At 39.1% G+C, this 20,232-nt stretch overlaps 1 protein-coding gene across 4 annotated transcripts in view; it reads right to left on the minus strand.

Moving 5' to 3' along the window:
* Positions 1-16,486: 16,486 nt before the first annotated feature.
* Positions 16,487-20,232, minus strand: part of sema3b (sema domain, immunoglobulin domain (Ig), short basic domain, secreted, (semaphorin) 3B) — a 93,638-nt gene continuing 89,892 nt past the window's right edge. For all 4 annotated transcript variants that reach the window (XM_080898118.1, XM_080898117.1, XM_080898116.1 and 1 more), the window contains one exon: positions 16,487-20,029. In XM_080898118.1, coding sequence (XP_080754244.1) covers positions 19,538-20,029 — 492 coding nt within the window. In that variant the 3' untranslated portion in view covers positions 16,487-19,537. The remainder of the gene's footprint in view (positions 20,030-20,232) is intronic.

Here is a 20,232-nt window from a genome sequence, read left to right on the forward strand (position 1 = left end):
GATCAGTGCTGCATTAGGATTTTGTCCTTTCCAGATTGTCCTTATTATGTCAAAGGTAATGAACAGTCTCAGAGCACTGGGCAGTTGTGTGTGTGTTTGATTGCTACAACAACTGTACCTGGTAAGAGAGCAGATATGGTGATGAAGAGAAGAAGAAGAAAAACCCCGCATTATTTTCCCACCGTCTCGCATATAATTCAGTACACAGTTCACTGCTGTAATGTTTTGATCAAAACATATTGGATAATTATCTAAATAAGGATTCATATAGTGATTTAATAAGCTTATCTGCTTGTTTTCCTCTTGTCCCTTGTTTTTCCTCTTTCAAAAGCCTTACAGTCCATGCAGATGTGTTTTCTTTTACATTTCAGTGAAGTTCAGCTGTGTGTTCAACTGCCATGTGCTTTGTGTATATAAGTGTAATCCATTATCCACGTTTATATACGTGCGTCTGTCAAGGGAAGTGTCTTGTATAGAACGCAGCGGTCATTCAGCTGTTTCCTTCCTGTAGGAACAGTCACACCTTGATCAACAGGAAATGTTGCTTCCTATAAGTACTTGTAAAGATATTTGTCATCCAGAGATTTGTGTGCAGCTTTGTGTCAGTGCATGCTAGTTGTTGACTTATTGCTATTTTTATGTTATATGGTTTTCTGAAACATATCATTCCATATTTAGATACATACACTAATACACCGTCCACTTAGTGTTTCTCTTCTGTGATGTGTTATTGTCAAGCTTTGTTTCAAAGAATATTTTGATTGTCTTCTTCTTTTCCCTCCTTTTAACTCTTGCACTACCTACTGCCTTTTAGTGACCTTGGTAGCTTATTTCAGCTATACCCTGTAAATGACTGAAAGTTGCTTTTCTTTTCTTTGTGTGTGTGTGTGTGTGTGTGTGTGTGTGTGTGTGTGTGTGTGTGTGTGTGTGTGTGTGTGTGTGTGTGTGCGTGCGTGCGTGTGTGTGTGTGTGTGTGTGTGTGTGTGTGTGTGTGTGTGTGTGTGTGTGTGTGTGAGTGAATAGCTATAAAATCTGGTACATTTTGACTGTGTAATTATTGCTGGGGATTTTAACATTCATGTGGACAACCCTCAGGACAAAGGGACTAAAGACCTGAGTAACACTCTGGGCAACTTTGGGCTGACTCAGCATGTAACAGAGGCCACACATAATAGAGGACACACTCTTGACCTACTGATCTCCAAAGGCCTGAGCATTTCAAAGGTTACTGTGTCTGATGTGGGCCTGTCTGATCATTACTGTGTTTTCTTTGAAAGTAAAATCTCAGCCCACACAAATATATCAACAACAGTGATCACAAAACGGTGTATAACTGAACACAGTAGTGCAATTTTTAACCAGGTCTTCCCATTAACACCTGACCTGCCCAGAGGGTCAGTCAATGAGCTCGTCAATAGCTTCAATGCTAACATGTTAAATGTAATGGACACTATTGCTCCCATTAAGGTGAAGGTTATCTCTGGAAGGAAAAAGTCTCCATGGAGAAACTCCACACTGGTGAAAAATGAAAAAAGAGAGTGTAGGAAAGCTGAGCGCAGATGGAGAAAAACAAACCTCCAGGTTCATTATGACATTTATAAAGAGAAACTTCACAATTATAATTTACAACTGAGGAATGCAAGGAGGTCCTACTTCTCTGACATCATCACTAAAAACAGCCATAATGCTCGGGTCTTATTTTCTACAGTTGACAGGCTAACAAACCCTCCTGTGTCAGTGGCAGCTGAACTTCATTCGACCATGGCCTGCAATGACTTTGCCAAATTCTTCACTGAAAAAATCCAAAAAATTAGACAAGCAATTGGTACATCAACAGCAGATCCAGGATATGTACTGTGTCCACCAAAAAACTGTTTAAACACCATGAAACAGTTTCAACCTATTAACAGCAAAGACCTGGAGGACATCTTAGGTCAACTGAACTCCTCCTCCTGCTGTTTAGATGTCCTGCCAACAAGTTTTTTCAAAAAGGTCTCAAAGACTTTAGAGTCAGACCTGTTACAGATCGTCAACTTTTCTTTATTATCAGGTGTGTTTCCAGAATCACTAAAAACTGCTGTAATCAAACCTATACTGAAAAAGGACAATCTTGACAAGACACAAATGAACAACTACAGGCCGATCTCAAATCTCCCGTTTTTAAGTAAGATCATTGAAAAAGCAGTTTCTCAACAGCTCAGTTACTTCTTAAAACAGAATAATTGCTACGATGCCTTCCAGTCAGGTTTTAGACAGAACCACAGCACTGAAACCGCTCTGACCAAAGTGTTTAATGACATATGTCTGAATACAGACAGTGGAAAAATGTCAGTCCTAGTTTTACTGGATCTCAGTGCAGCATTTGATACAGTTGACCACAACATATTACTCAAACGACTGGAGAACTGGACAGGTCTTTCAGGAACTGTACTAAACTGGTTCAAAACATACGTAGGAAACAGGAAATACTTTGTATCAATAGGTAACTTCACATCTGAGCAGACAAGTATCACATGTGGAGTTCCCCAAGGTTCCATCTTGGGACCCCTTCTGTTTAACATCTACATGCTCCCACTGGCACAGATTATAAACAACAACAAAATAAACTATCACAGCTATGCAGATGACACACAAATATATATCACAATGTCACCAGGAGACCGAGGCCCTGTACAGGCTCTTGGTAAATGCATTGAGGAAATCAATGACTGGTTGTGCCACAATTTTCTCCAGCTAAACAAAAACAAAACTGAGGTAATAGTCTTTGGCGCCAAAGAAAAACGATTACAGGTCACCAGAGAACTTCAATCTATACATCTAAAAACCACAAACCAGGCGAGAAATTTGGGTGTAGTGATGGATGCAGACCTAAACTTAGAAAAACACATTAAGACAATAACAAAGTCAGCTTACTATCACCTCAAGAATATATCAAGGATAAAAGATCTGATGTCTCAACAGGACCTGGAAAAACTAGTCCATGCATTCATCTTTAGTAGGCTTGATTACTGTAACAGCATCTTTACAAGTCTACCTAAAAAATCAGTCAGACAACTACAGCTCATTCAGAACTCTGCTGCTCGAGTCCTCACTAAGACCAAAAAAGTGGACCACATCAGTCCAGCTCTGAGGTCCTTACACTGGCTGCCTGTCCGTCAGAGGATAGACTTTAAAGTTCTGATGCTGGCCTATAAAGCTCTGAATGGTTTAGGACCAAAATACATCAATGACCTCCTGACCCAGTATGAACCATCCAGATCCCTCAGGTCATCTGGATCCGGTCTTTTATCAGTTCCCAGAGTCAGAACCAGACACGGAGAAGCTGCATTCAGCTTTTATGCTCCTTATATCTGGAACAAACTCCCAGAAAGCCTCAGATCAGCTGAAACACTCAGTTTATTTAAATCCAGGTTGAAGACTCACCTGTTCTCAGCTGCATTTGAATAAAGCACCAAATCCACACTTTAAGCTTAAATTTCAAAACTTACATTTAACTACTGATTTTATCTACTGTTCTGATTTTATCTGTTTTGATTTTATATACTGTTGTTTGTTTGTTTGTTTGTTTGTTTGTTTGTTAATTAGTTAGTTAGTTTATTTGCTTGTTTTATTCAATTTTAAATCATGCTTTTTATTTGTTCTTGTTTCTAATGTCTCTGTAAAGCACTTTGAATCACCTTGTTGTTGAATTGTGCTATACAAATAAACTTGCCTTGCCTTGCCTTGCCTTACATGTTTTCAAGTTCATTATCATGAGCAGAACTTCCTCTAGCACCACCTTCAGTTCAAAACTGATCAAACACTTTGGTCTACGATCAAACACCTGGAATGTGATAGATTTACACAAACATCATTTCAGTCAGAATCAATGTAGTCACAATAAGTTTTGTTTTGTCCATATGCAGTGGAGCATCAGCAGGACGCTAGCACGGAACATAGCAAGCATCAGTGAAAAGAGATTTGACACCTAGTTTGGAATGGAAATGAGGGTTTTCCTATCTTAGAGTAACATTGGGATGAAAGAATTCCACATCCAAGAGAGTCTGACTATGGAGATATCATTTTTAATTTGGTCTTCCCTCTATCTAGATATGGGCCTCTTTAACATCTATAACCAAGTAGTCTTCTTACCTTATAGAGGTTTTTTCTTTGGAAAATATATAGTTGTGTGTCACTTTGGAAAGTACCGGCAAACCACCTATTTCACCACGCGGTATGAACTTTTCACTTAACTCCCATTTTCCCTTTATAAAGTAAATAGTTGGTCAAATGAGGTGTGTTTCAGGGACACAGCTAACCCTTCACTGGCATAGATGATTAAATAACCTGATTTTGCTCATGGGATATTTGATTTTGGCAGGACATATGCATGAGTCCATATACTTTTTTTTTAACAGAGCTTAGAAATAGCCTGATTTTCATGGTCTGCTCTCAACTTACACACAATACATGGTGCAAACACTAAGTAACACACTCTCAGTATTAGATTACATTTGTGGTTTTGGAGTACAGTATTCTTCAAAATGAAAAGACATGCTCTGACTGGTTCTAGGTCAAAACATGATGTATAATTATGTCCAAGCAGAGTAGAACGTACTTTTGGCCAACGGTCAGCATTTCAGGTCAAACAAGCATTTGGAAGCATTTTCTGTAATCTTAATCTTAAATAGAATCAGTCTTAATAGATCTCAATCTTAATCTTGTAATAGAATCAATCCTTTTCAAAAGGGCGTCTTTGCTTTTGTATGAAGTCGTTCTGTCTCGTGTCTGAGCCACTTGTGTTCTGTAGAAACAATTTGCTGTTTGTTTGTGTTGTCAGGGTGGTAGGTTTCCATCACCACAAATCTGGCACTGGCTCGAAGTCGGTGTGTGTGCGTTTGAATGAGTGACTATGGTTATTTAGTGGGAACCATGTCTCGGTTGTGCCAACAGGCTTTTTAACTTGTTAAGGCTAATCACCAAGGTAATTACTTTTAATTAGGCTCATTAATCATTATACTTGTCAGTGAGTTTTACTGTGTGTGTGTTTGTTTGTGCGTGTGTGTGTGTGGGAGGAGGTCTTGGTTGTGGACATGGAAATGCAAATGAAAGTGTCCCTGTGGGTGTTTTTTGAGGAATGCTTAGGAAGCATGGAATATCAGGCCCACTGTTACAGGCCAGTCAATCACTGTACAACGGGAACAAGAGTTTGGTTTGCATTGCTGGTAAAATGTCAGACTGATTCCCTGTGTGACGCTGGACACCACCAGGGCTGCCCTATGCTGTAATATTTCAGGAAGCTGGTAACATGGTCCTTCAGTCTTCTGTGCACCTGATTCATTTCTACGTAACTCTTCTCATCATGGTCTCTCTTCTTTCCCTCTGTGAGTGTGCGTTTATTTATTTCCTTCCTTTTTCTCACCTTTGCTTGAGATAATGAACTCACCTGTGGCAATCCTATGACTGACTGCCTGCTATTCAAGATGTAGGAAACCCCTCAGTTGATGCCTGATCGTTGAACTGGCAACAGTGCTGTTGGCTTCATTGTCAGTACTGCTGTATGCTCTGGTTTTTGTTGTTGCCTTACCTTTGTCTCTTCTCTGCGCAGGAATTGTGGTTATGTCTTGTTGAGTTACTAAGAGAGAGATTTTCTCATGTTAAGGGATAATCTCTGCCATAGACCCAACAACCCATTACATTAGCATTAAATGAGTAGAGGCACTGGTTGGAAGAGGCCAAACAACCTTTGGTGGAGTGAACTCATTATAGGAGCTTGCATCCAAACCACTAAAAGGTCAAACTCCTGTCAGGCTAGCTGAGTTTTGTCACTTACTGCTCTGGCTTCATCTGTTAAGTCTGACACCGTCTTTCAGCAGTTTTCTCTTAGGGAGAAACCATCCTCAGAAACCATCATTTCCCTTGTGGGAGGCCTTGATTGAGCCAAGCAGAGGACCCAGACCAAGTGGAAGCCCCGCTATTTATTTACCCCTTCCTAAACGCCTGCAGCTGTGGAGACTACCAGTCTGCCTGTGCAGCACGTGTTCCGCCTTCATGACAAGGATAGCTTGACTTCAGGGTTTCACCCAAAGAATAATGAACTATCTGAACAAGCAAATCAAGCATTAGAGGCAGCCTTACGTTGTGTCACATCCTCCAACAAATCCACCTAAAGCTCTCATCTTCACTACCACTAGGCTGAGTCAGTGATAGAAAACAGGATGGATCCATGATTTCATGTTATTTACACCGAGTTTTGACCCTACCGTCTGCATGTCACAGCCGAACTCAAGATCATCAGACTTATGTTGTATAATTTTAGTGAGCTTGTGTGAACTGTAGCTTCAGTTTCCTGTTCTTAGCTGACAGGCGTGGCACCTGGTGTGGTCTTCTGCTGCTGCAGCTCATCTGCTTCAAGTTTCCATGTGTTGTGTGTTCAAAGATGCTCTGCTGCATATCTCTGACCATTTTCATTAAAAACTGACATACTCAGATCTGACCGTCTGACCTGCCAGATTCAGCTCTGAACTTCAGCAGGTTATCTTGGACATGTTTACATAACCAGATGCGTTGAGTTGTCGCCATGTGACTGACTGACAACAACCTGCTGAACTGGTGTACCTAACAAAGTGGCTGGTGAGCATACTGTTTGTTTTTTGTTTTTGTTTACCTTACCTGTATATCCTTGAAGTTGAAGTTCTGTTTATCCTCAGATTTCCAAAGAGTTATGTTTATATTAACTCAATTTTTTAGATATTTTTTCTAAAGGTAATTTGTCTTTTTAAATTTACAAATAAAAATTTTAATGGAGGAATCTCGGCAGCACACATCCTAACAAAAAGAGATTTTATTAGTAGCACACAACTCTGTGTCTCTCTTTGGTTGTGAAAGTATGAAAGGCTTAAAGTAAAAGGTTATCCAGGTTTACAATTAATTATGTACTCAATATTCTAAACTAAGTTTGATGTTTTTTAATATAAAGATTTTAGTGATACAACATGATTTTACTGTTGCATTTAATGTAAACTATATTAAAGCCTTCAACAGAACCAGACACAGTGATCACATGATCGTAATAATGTTAATGTATTAATAAAGATTATCTTAACATTATACTTCTGAAGGGTGTAAAGTTTTGCAGCACGGTGGTGCAGTGATAAGCACTGATTCCTCACAGCAAGAAGGTTCCTAGTTCAAGTCTGCTACCAGGCTGGGGTCTTTCTCCAGATACTCTAGCTTCCACCCATAGGCTGAAGACATGCAGTTAGTGGGGTTAGGTTAATTGCTGATTTTTAATTGTCCGTGAGTGAGAGTATGAATGGTGACAGACTGGTGAACCTTCCAGAGTTTACCCTGCCTCTCGCCCTAAGACAGCTCCAGACCCTCCCCGACTAACTCTGAAATGGATAACAGAGTGGAGGATCTAAGGAAGCAAAGTTGATACACTAATAAGCTTAAAAGAAAATGTAATTTTTTGCATGGTGGGAAGTTTCTGAAATTTTGTTGATGCAAGCTATTGATTATGTCTCTGGATGTTTCTCAGTACTGGAGTGCAGTGTCTTTGTGTATGCTCTCCTCTCTCAATACAAGCTGCCATGGATATATCCTTTCGCTACACTGTTGCAAGTCCAAAAACTTTCCAATATATTTAAATATTTCTCCATCAACACTACAGAGTTGTGTCTTATATCCACTGCCTTACTTTTAGATCAAAATATTGTTTTTTTATTGTTATTTAAAATATGTTATGAGATCACTAATGTACAGGATTCAACTCTTTTTAGTATTGGTGGGACAAATTGAATGAAAACAGTGAATATAGGGGGCATTAGTTTGCGTGTGTAGGAGTCTCAGTGATATCATGTTTCCTGTAGGTCACTGTGTGCCAGCTTCCATTCATTCCATCATGATGCTCTCTGTATAGCTATATATGAAAATACAGTTCTGTGTGAAAGTACTGATTCACCCCTTCTTTTAGATTTTTCTGGGAAAATGGGAAACAGGTGCAGCGATTTATTGAATCATGAAAATATAAATGGAATAATAGTATATGAGTAAAAAACAGAGCTTGGATAGCTCTAACAAGCTTGAAAGTTAATATTTGCTATATAGCTTTCTTGTAATTTCTTTAATTAGTCTTCAGGAATAGTTTTTCAGGCGTCTCAAAGGACATTCAAAGCTCTTCTTTGGATCTTTCCTCCTTTTGTTCTGTTCTCTGTTGAGCTGATCCCAAACTGCTTCAATAATGTTGAGGTCCAATCCATGACTGATAGTGTTCAATTGTGTGTTTTTTGCATCTAGGTATGCTTTTACTGCATTGGCAGTGCATTTGGGATCATTGCCATGATAAAATATGAAGCTGTTTCCAATCAAACAGTTTCCAGATGGTATGCACCGTGTTGCAAGGTGGATCAAAATCTGACGGCACTTTTCTTCAATTTTGACAAGATCTCCAACACCACTGGCTGAACTGCAGCCCCGAACCGCAGAGCCACAGTGCCTCCACCGCATTTTACGGACGACTGTCTGGATCTGGAGTACTTACAGTTTTTTCTGATTGCTTAAGCAGATTTTTTGTAACTATTGGCTAATTTTGCAAAACTCTTCACACAAATAAGAAAACCTGTCACCCAATCATCAAAACATTGTAGTTCTCTTGCAAAAGCAAACACAGCTAGATTAACTCTTCACACCTTCGTAAAAATGGTGTTTCCGTATCAAACAGTACACACAAGCCATCATCTACTAAGCACACAATGCGCCAACTGCACACTGATGGTATGAATACAAAACACATCTGGCTTTTGCTTTCTCTGTGCACAAGGTAGGCTATGTCAGTTTGAGCTCATACTTCTGTCATAGATCCATAAGCATAGAGGGATCCAAACTTCAAGTACATCAAAACAAACACAAGTGTTTATTTCCAAGTATAGGATTATTTGCAATCGCCATAATGACTATATGGGTTACTTGGTCTGCAGTGAACATGCTTCCTCTGCCCCGAGCATCTGGTCATCTAGCAATTCTGTAAAGTAACAATTTCAGTATTTTTACATCAATGGTATTGGTGTGTTTCTCATTGGCATATGGCAGTGCTACAAATCTTTGTGCGAAGTGACTGTACTAACCGATTCTCATTTCAAGATGTCCCTATGGTACTTGCTACAGTGTAGCGGCTCGAGTTAGGCTGGACCCGTTGGCCAGCTACCCTCAGGGTCATTCCACGGTTGATTACATGGTCCACTATTGTAGCTCTGATGTCATCAGCAATTCTATTTCTTACTCTTCCTACCCTTCCTCTCCCCCCTCCTCATCTTCCTCTCCCCCCTCCTCGTCTTCCTCTTGCTCCTCCTTGTCCTTGTCGTCCTCTTCATCCTACTTCTTCACCTCCACGTCCTCTTCCTCGGCCTCCTCTACTTCTCACTCTTTCTGCTCCCTCCATTGTACTCCGCACACACAGCTTACCTGTATTATAGTGCTTAGGCTGATTGCAAAGTGAACGAATTATCTAAAAAAGTTTTCACATGTGAAAGTGTGCCAGACAGTTGGCAAGTTAGTGTTAATGATAGCCATACATGTGTATACTTTTGCTAGGAGTGTGTTGGAAATTTGGTAATTGAGTGTTGTGCAGTGAATTGTGCCTACAGTTTTGCAAAGTGTGTGTTACAAAATTGCAAACTGAGTGCAAAGCAGTTTTTGTGCTTTTAGTTTTGCAAACTCAGTGAGTGGTTTTGCTATAAGTCTGAATAGTTTTAAAGATTGTGCTACAGGAATCACAGTTAGGGTTTAAGCATTCAGAAAAAACTGTAAGCAGAAATTCTGTATTTAAGTAGCACAGATACTTACATTTACAGTTTTTTCTGAATGCTTAAACCCTAACTGTGATTCCTGTAGCACAATTCCTAAAACTATTCAGACTTATAGCAAAACCACTCACTGAGTTTGCAAAACTAAAAGCACAAAAACTGCTTTGCACTCAGTTTGCAATTTTGTAACACACACTTTGCAAAACTGTAGGCACAATTCACTGCACAACACTCAATTATCAAATTTCCAACACACTCCTAGCAAAAGTATACACATGTATGGCTATCATTAACACTAATTTGCCAACTGTCTGGCACACTTTCACATGTGAAAACTTTTTTAGATAATTAGTTCACTTTGCAATCAGCCTAAGCACTATAATACAGGTAAGCTGTGTGTGCGGAGTACAATGGAGGGAGCAGAAAGAGTGAGAAGTCGAGGAGGCCGAGGAAGAGGACGTGGAGGTGAAGAAGTAGGATGAAGAGGACGACAAGGACAAGGAGGAGCAAGAGGAAGACGAGGAGGGGGGAGAGGAAGATGAGGAGGGGGGATAGGAAGGGTAGGAAGAGTAAGAAATAGAATTGCTGATGACATCAGAGCTACAATAGTGGACCATGTAATCAACCGTGGAATGACCCTGAGGGAAGCTGGCCAATGGGTTCAGCCTAACTCGAGCCGCTACACTGTAGCAAGCATCATAAGGACATTTTGAGAATCGGTTAGTACAGTCACTTCGCACAAAGATTTGTAGCACTGCCATATGCCAATGAGAAACACACCAACACCATTGATGTAAAAATACTGAAATTGTTACTTTACAGAATTGCTAGATGACCAGATGCTCGGGGCAGAGGAAGCATGTTCACTGCAGACCAAGTAACCCATATAGTCATTATGGCGATTGCAAATAATCCTATACTTGGAAATAAACACTTGTGTTTGTTTTGATGTGTTTGAATAAACACCAGTACTTGAAGTTTGGATCCCTCTATGCTTATGGATCTATGACAGAAGTATGAGCTTAAACTGACATAGCCTACCTTGTGCACAGGGAAAGCAAAAGCCAGATGTGTTTTGTATTCATACCATCAGTGTGCAGTTGGCGCATTGTGTGCTTAGTAGATGATGGCTTGTGTGTACTGTTTGATATGGAAACACCATTTTTACGAAGGTGTGAAGAGTTAATCTAGCTGTGTTTGCTTTTGCAAGAGAACTACAATGTTTTGATTATTGGGTGACAGGTTTTCTTATTTGTGTGAAGAGTTTTGCAAAATTAGCAAATAGTTACAAAAAATGTGCTTAAGCAATCAGAAAAAACTGTAAAAATTCTCCAAAAGCTGAAGTACTGATTAAATTTCTTTACTCAAGTACAAGTGAAAAAGTAAAGGCTCTGAAATGTACTCAAAGAAAGAAAGTAAAGGACAATTCTACTAACCATTTTCTTCTGCACAAGTTGTGTTCATTATTAACTAGTTATCACAAAAAATCTCTGCAAATCTATCAGCTCACTTTTTTGGAAAAAAAAGTCTTGATATCCTGTGTCTGTGTACAGAGCAGGGGGGAACCTCTAGGATCAAACTTTTCGGGAGGGCTCAGGCCCTGATCATAAAGTCATATTTACACTGCCTTGCAAAAATTATTAATGGAATATGTTGTTTGCAAAAAATATTCAGTCCTTTTCACATTTACACACCTTAAATCAATCAAGTACACATTAAAATATGACTTTTAACAGCAACCTAATTGCCAATTAGTACCCATTGTGGTGTTTAAGAAAAAACAAAAATTGTAAAGAGTGGCACTTTAGTTATAAAATCTAAGGGAAAGGTTCAGTAATGTGATCACAATATTCCAAATTGAAGGAATTGTTTATAGCAAATGAGATAAGCAGAGAAAAGTGCACAGTGTTTATTTTCAGTCTCTTAACAACACAAAGGCAGTACATTTTACCTAAAGCAATTAAAAACTCACACTTCTACTCTATGCATCAGGACATAATGCTAACTAATTGCTTTTACATTAAAGTTTTCTCATTCATATACTGTAAATCTTCCTGTTTTTGTGCAGAATAAACACAGGATATCACATTGGAGACTGTTTTTGTGGTCTGTCACTAAAATGTAATGCATGTTTATAGTGATACGAATTCAGTTAAAAGCTACATTCATGTCAACTCATATCATAACAGAAGCTACCCTAGCTATATAATTTTATTGACAGTGATTGCATGTCCACTTTTACTTGCTTCTTTTTGTCCAGTGCAGTACTCTTAGACTTTGACTTAGAGCTTTTTACTCACTGCAGTAACTAGTGTCATTTTAGAAAACTGTCTTCATTGATTGTTTTTCTCCATCTGTCTTAGATTCCCTCTGGTGTGCCCAAAGAAAACAATCCTTCTCTGTGGGAAAGAACAACTCACTTGTGGATGTTCACCTGTCTGCCTTTGGCTGCAACACCTTCTCTTGTGTAATAAAACTTCTAAACCTGGTTCACCTCTCATCATCTGCCTGTGGCTCCAAAAACCTGTGCTGGTTTTGACTTTTGCAATGAATTAAACTTGATGTTTCTGCTATTTTTGTGGAAAGCTACCTGAACCTTGCGCTATGTAAATCAGAATACATACTTTACATCTTTAAATTTTAATTGTAATAAAGTTACTCAGCTTGAATCAGTTAAATAGAACATCAGCAGAAAAAAAAGAAGTAAACCGTTCTTAACAATCCTCTATTTTCTGTTGCCAAAATGGTAGAAGGTGACTTTGCCTTTGAACAGAAAATGAGTAGGGAAGGGGTTAACGTGAAATTCAGCATGTGGGGTAATTAATATTTCTCGTACTGACTAGAGGAGTTAGTTGAAGGTTTAAAATTCCAGTGTTGCACATAGCACTGAGCAGTCCTTGCCTTATAAATATGATCTATCCTGTCTTTCTTATCTTTCTCCATCTCTGAGTGAAGTTTGCTCTCTTTTTTTTCTCTCCCTGTGAAAACCAGCAGCTGGACCTTTAGCTAGCAACACACTGTGCGACAAACTGCACGCAAAGTTTGTGTTTGCTGATGTTTGTTAAGCTGATAGAAACGCTGCATTTGAAATTACCTGCTACTTAAAACATGACTCCCTTTATGCTTCTCACTCCAATTATGTAGTGCTAGCTAGATCCTGAGGTTTCGCAACCACAATTGATGAACATCTGCATTCATCACAGTGTTCTGCTAAAAAACATAAAAACACTTTAACCCCTTACTGTGTCACTTGATTTTGCCTCATTGATCTGCCTTTCATGTGTAACTCAGGCTCAGACTGGTTTGATATATGAAGGCCCACAATGACATAAAAATTACTTGAAACAACTGTTTTAAACCAAAAGCCTGTTTTGAAGTAGTAGAAAGTACAGATATTTGTTTAAAAATGTAAGGAGTAAAAGTAAAAAGCTGTCCAAAAAATAAATACACAAGTAAAGTACAGATACCTGAACATTTTACTTAAGTAGAGTGACGAAGTACTTGTACTTAAGAAATGATCTAGCAAAGACCTGACAAAAGACCTGCGAGATCCATCCAGCCCTTCAGTTGCTTCAACTACTGTTCACTGAACCCTCATCAGAAGACCAATTTCCTCAAAACGTTTAAAGAAACACTCCACAGCATGCTATGATATGCTAAACTTTCACCTAATAGCTCTTTGGGAATCACGTTGTTGTTATAAAAATACTGTTTTATGTCACTTAAACTGTCCTATCTTTGACATTGTTCGTGGATTTAACTAAATGAGAACAAATTATGACATTTTAATAGGCTGCTGGTAACAAATTTTAGCAAAAAGTTGTCTACTATGTGTTAACAGATCACTGGCTCATACCTTTTGTTAACTAGAGAACGACCCAGAGCCAATGATTGATGCAGACACATACAGATCGGTATCTTGATAAAGATACACAGTTAGAAACATACAGTGTACATACACATGCACATAAGTACTGACCATTGCACCCTACAATGGTTCCTCAGTTTAAGAAGACAGGTAACTGTGTGTATGTTTAATCCACGTTCTTATCATTAAACCCCTGTTGCTTCATTAGTGAACCAACAATTGACTTCTTTTCTTTCAAAATAACCTCACTCTTTAATCTCAACCCTGACTCAACATACGAGTCAGGGAACACATAAATAGGAACAGAGTGGTAAATAGTAACCAGTAAAATCAGTATACCTCAATTATAACTCCACAGAGCACAGCAGACCCATTTTAACACTTGCAGAATAATGCAGCTCATTGAGAGCACTGGGGAACTAATGGGTTGCCAGTTTGAGTAATATGGACCAAATTTGCCTTCCTATGTGTTTATGACTGGTGACCGCATACTCCATTTGTGTGTGTAAGCGTCTGAAAACTTGAACATATGTGAATGTTTTTCATGCGTAAAGGAATGGTCGTGGTCTTGCTCGTTTCTTTGTGTGCGCTGTGTTGTAAGTCCCAGTGTGCATGTGTGTTCATGTTCCCATTGCTAAGCGGCCTGCCGTGACGATTTCAGGATGAAGAATGTGGGTCCACATGTCAAAGATGTAGATGCAGTTAAACAGTTAAATAGGGAGAGCTACAAAAAGAGAGGTCAACCATGCAAAGCAGCTGTCTGCTTTCTCTATTCGACATGTCTGTGCTAAATGTGTATTTGTGTTTGTTTGCACTAACACCACTGATTATCTGAACAAGTAACAATTTTCATCAGCAATAACAGGACAGTCAGTGGGCTTAATAGTAGTAAGACAACAATTAGCAGCTTGTTGTTGGTGTGTTTTTATTGAGTGCTATAGTTCACTTTTTGGCAGCTGGAAATCCAAATGATGTGTTTCTGCTTCCGATTTCTAGGAATGATTAACACTGTTAATGTTACACATCTATCAGTTTTACTATATAAAACATCACCATTCAGCCTTTCCAATGTCCAGCCCTGTATGTGGAGTCTCAGTTTTATAGCAGCGTAGTCATAGCGACTAGAACAAAAATGATCGTTCTTACACTGCCACCATGTGGTCAAAACACAGATGACACTCCAGTCCTGGTAAATTACAGTTTTTTCTGATTGCTTAAGCACATTTATTGTAACTATTGGCTAATTTTGCAAAACTCTTCACACAAATAAGAAAACCTGTCAACCAATAATCAAAACATTGTAGTTCTCTTGCAAAAGCAAACACAGCTAGATTAACTCTTCACACCTTCGTAAAAATGGTGTTTCCTTATCAAACAGTACACACAAGCCATCATCTACTAAGCACACAATGCGCCAACTGCACACTGATGGTATGAATACAAAACACATCTGGCTTTTGCTTTCCCTGTGCCCAAGGTAGGCTATGTCAGTTTGAGCTCATACTTCTGTCATAGATCCATAAGCATAGAGGGATCCAAACTTCAAGTACTGGTGTTTATTCAAACACATCAAAACAAACACAAGTGTTTATTTCCAAGTATAGGATTATTTGCAATCGCCATAATGACTATATGGGTTACTTGGTCTGCAGTGAACATGCTTCCTCTGCCCCCAGCATCTGGTCATCTAGCAATTCTGTAAAGTAACAATTTCAGTATTTTTACATCAATGGTGTTGGTGTGTTTCTCATTGGCATATGGCAGTGCTACAAATCTTTGTGCGAAGTGACTGTACTAACCGATTCTCATTTCAAGATGTCCTTATGGTACTTGCTACAGTGTAGCGGCTCGAGTTAGGCTGGACCTGTTGGCCAGCTTCCCTCAGGGTCATTCCACGGTTGATTACATGGTCCACTATTGTAGCTCTGATGTCATCAGCAATTCTATTTCTTACTCTTCCTACCCTTCCTCTCCCCCCTCCTCATCTTCCTCTCCCCCCTCCTCGTCTTCCTCTTGCTCCTCCTTGTCCTTGTCGTCCTCTTCATCCTACTTCTTCACCTCCACGTCCTCTTCCTCGGCCTCCTCTACTTCTCACTCTTTCTGCTCCCTCCATTGTACTCCGCAAACACAGCTTACCTGTATTATAGTGCTTAGGCTGATTGCAAAGTGAACTAATTATCTAAAGAAGTTTTCACATGTGACAGTGTGCCAGACAGTTGGCAAATTAGTGTTAATGATAGCCATACATGTGTATACTTTTGCTAGGAGTGTGTTGGAAATTTGGTAATTGAGTGTTGTGCAGTGAATTGTGCCTACAGTTTTGCAAAGTGTGTGTTACAAAATTGCAAACTGAGTGCAAAGCAGTTTTTGTGCTTTTAGTTTTGCAAACTCAGTGAGTGGTTTTGCTATAAGTCTGAATAGTTTTAGAGATTGTGCTACAGGAATCACAGTTAGGGTTTAAGCATTCAGAAAAAACTGTAAAAGTTGAAATAAACTAAATTTAATAAAAGATTGATCTAAATGTATCTCTCTGTAAAACATATAAAACAAGTAAGTCACTTAAAAATGTAATATTTACACTTCTTTAACCTGCAAGGAGACTAAAAATCAGTGTTTGAAATTTAGTTGTTTCCTTTTTTCTGTTCTTTAAAATTGTCATCATTTTTATTGGACCATCATTCTGAGGTACTGAGAACCTGTAGTTGAATGTTTTTGTAGTGTGAAGTGCATTTAGTTACTATTTTATGTGCAGCTAACTTCCTGTTTTTTCATATTTATGTAACTTCATGAAATCAGTTCATTCTGATAGTTGAACAGGAGAGATTACAAGCAAATGTGGAAGTAACTGCATATTTTTATTGTGTTAATGAAAAAAAAACATGACAAGACATTTCACAAATAACTGGGAGTATTACAGTGCACCACGTTACTTTGGCCTTCGACCTTTGAACTTTCATCTACAGACCACTCTACACACAGCTGTTCCTTTGCCATTATATACAGAGCTTTGCTTCCCCCCCCGAGACTCACACACGGACACACACGCATAAAACAGAAGCATACAATTCACCCACCCTCACACACACACACACACACAAACACACACATACAAGCTTCTCCTTGTGAGCTGTTGAACAGGGGTGCGTCACATGACATGGAATCCAACAGGACTATTTGATTGGAGGACTGTGTGCACATCAAAGACTCTAAGTGGACACTGTCTTTAAGGAAGAGCTTCTCCATTGGCTGTAATGTACAAAATTGTTGGGGATGAGTAATTTTAAGCAAAACACAAACAACACAGATGTAAATCTACATGTATAGGAAAAATAAAAATCCACCACAACATATCAGCTTATCTTTGCACATAAATACATACGAATAATAATAATAATATTCAACATTGTGCTTTCTTTCTCCCCATCTCTTTCTTGCCACCACACCTTTGTCAAATGCATTAGCCACTAACATTGGTCATGCAATTTCAAGCACAAAACAACAGCTGGGTTAAAAGGAATACTCAGGCAGTTTGACATCACTACCAGTGTAAAAAAAAATGCAGTTTTGTAAGAAGGAAAACCCCTATAGAGTTAATATTAGCACAACTTAAGTAGTTCTGTGAATAAAAAGCAGGCGTTGGCACATGCAGAGACTAGCAGCATGCTCCTGCAATGAAAATCAGTTTACTTATTTACTTATGCAGTAACCCCTCTCTACCTGGACGTGGTGTCAAAATGCAGAGTGTCCCTTTTACAGGAGTCAGTCGGTTCAGTTCAGTTTAACGAGTTAATTACATCTCTATAAAGAAGGTATATAAATAACAGCAACAATGAATCCAAACATCAAAAGTCCACTCACAGGTCTAGTTTATGCCATGAAACATAAACAGACCACATATTCATCATGAAAAACAGACTGAACGCAAATAAAAAGCATGTTTTATTTTACAAGGCCAGCCAGTTTCACTTTCTTTCATGTGGATAGACTATGATACATTAAAGTATGGTACCACAGGTAGGCTTCACCTAAGCCTGTACACACAATGGACACTAGGGGCAGGGCTACACACACAATGTTAGCACAGACAACCAACAAACAAAGACTTCTATACAGACAGTACACAGCGAGAGATTAGACTAAGACATGAGAAGGAAGACCTTATAGTACTAATTGTCCATTATGTAGGGATGACATCATTAAGCAGCAGAAATCAGTAATACTAATGACCGGAACACCAAACCGAGAAGTGATTACAACAGTGTATGAAGTCAGATAGAGTTGTTTTTCTTTTCTGTTGCAGTGAAAATGCGCTGTGGTTTTTATAACCGTGCTAGACGAAGAATCTGTGACTCGCTTAATTTAAATCTTTGCATAACTATTTAAAAACAAACAATATATGCAAGAACAGTGTAAAACAAAAGAAGTACCGCTTCGAATACCAAAAAAAAAAAAAAATTAAAATTAAAATTATAGACTCACTCATAAATATCATGCTAATATATATACCGCAACGTAGCCCAGAAACACAGGTTGTCATACTTGGAGTCCACCAATATCTTTCCTTTTCCTCTTCATCCTGCTTGCCATATTAATGCTCCTCACCCAAAAAACACCCGTCATCATTTCGTCTTAATGTTTACGCACAAAATGTTGAAATCAGCTAATTTTTAATCTTTGGAGTGAGGTTTTGGATTATGTCAGAGCTCTTCCTACTGTATTTCTTGTATTTTTACACATAACAGATACCAGGTTAGTTTTAGACATACTTATTTAGGTTATTATTTGCTTTCAAACTGATTTCTTTGTGCTCCATCTGTGTCTTTGTACTGTAAACATCTTTTTGTCATTTCATGGAATTCCGAGTAGATTTTCCTCTACTCTTTCTACAGTGGTTCAAGCCAGTATGTAAAACAATATATGTAATCACATCAGGCCAAATATGCCTGCTCTCTAACTATGACCACCTGCTTTGCATTGTTTAATTTAGTTTGCTGTGACATGCCTTAAATTGCCCGAGGAAACTGCAAAATATATTTTTTTAAACAGCAAAATATAACATAACCAGTTATTTGCTGTGATGCCAGGATGCCAGCTCTTTCTTTTGTGACAGCTTTATGTAATATGCGCAAAACCATGGAAAGGTGACATTATTATGAATGCACTTGCTGTGTACAACACCACAGGAAGTTGTTCATTTCTATGAACAAGTTTCAAATGTTACTTTTTTTTTAACTGCCTGTGCAATTGAACTTAAATAGTAATGTGTTTCCAGTTACTTTTTTGTACGTTCCAGTTGCTCCGTTCGGTCCCATTGTGCATAAAACAAGAGTCCACACTTTTGCTACGCTGGCAGGAAATCTTCAGGGCAGAAAAGCCGTTTGGAGTTAATCCAAAATTTTTGGGCTTACATTTGTTTCTGTGGTTCAGTCCTTTAAAACAGTGTGCACACTGTGACGCACTAACTACACGCAATGTGTAATTGGATTTTTTGAGATGTGGAAATCCTTTGCTATGAACCCATGACAGGTAAGTGAGTTTATTGCTCACACATAAAGGTGTGTTTACTCCCATGTATCTGCTAGTAAACTCACTAATCTAGTGGAACTATAAAGGGATCGTGCAGAATCAGTTAGAGCAGCACATGCAGGGACTGGCCAGTGGGATGAGGACTCAGGGATTGGACTACCATATAGTGGGGGCATCCATAGATAAATATACACAATAGAGGAGGTGCTGTGTGTGTCCGTGTGTGTAAGTGTGTGCGTATGTGGGTGTATCTGTATGCGTGAACACCTCCAGGAGTTCTTGGTTTCTCAGTCTCTGTCGTTCTCCTGCTTTCTTCTTGTTTCAGTCATTCTTTTCTCCCTCCATTTCTTTCTCCACATCGTTACTCCCCTGCACTGCGTGGCGCACGCGGGTTTGGTTTCCCATCGTGGGTCCGACGGTTTCTCCCCTTCCTTATCTCCTGAAGATGCTTCCATTTCTTATTAGGTGGGCGGACAGCAGGACGCAGAGGTGCGATGTCCTTACCCACCTGGTCACCACCGGTGTTCCTGCGTGCCCAAACCTGCTCACAAATCTGGTCAACTGTGTTTAGGTTCGGATGGTCCACCAGCTGCATGAAGTCCCGGTACCAAAGCTTTTGATTGGTCATTGGGGGTCCGCCTCCGCTGCGGGGGTCTAATCGAACAGGGGCATCGGAGGGTAGATTGGAGACAAATGAAGGTGTGGAAGGTACGAGTTCTAAGGTGATGCCTAGTAAAGTTTGGGTGAAGCCGTGCTCCATTGCATGGCACTGGTAGATGCCAATATCTCTTTTCAGGACACGGCGAATCAGAAGACCTCTGTCTGTCTGGAGTATGCGATCATCTAGACGGACCTATAAGCAAGAAAAAATCAACTTAAATCATGAAAAGAAATAAGCTCTAAAGCTGCAAAGCTGTTGTTTGCTAAAGTAATTATAAACGAAAGAATTTGATTTCTGATCTGATCTGATGATGCAAACACACACAAAACATTTTCATGACCTATAAATGCCACAGTATACTTTAATGACTTCTCGGTCATCATCTCTGGCCAGTG

The sequence above is a fragment of the Rhamphochromis sp. 'chilingali' genome (assembly GCF_963969265.1).
Source record: "Rhamphochromis sp. 'chilingali' genome assembly, chromosome: 12".
Lineage (NCBI taxonomy): Eukaryota > Metazoa > Chordata > Actinopteri > Cichliformes > Cichlidae > Rhamphochromis > Rhamphochromis sp. 'chilingali'.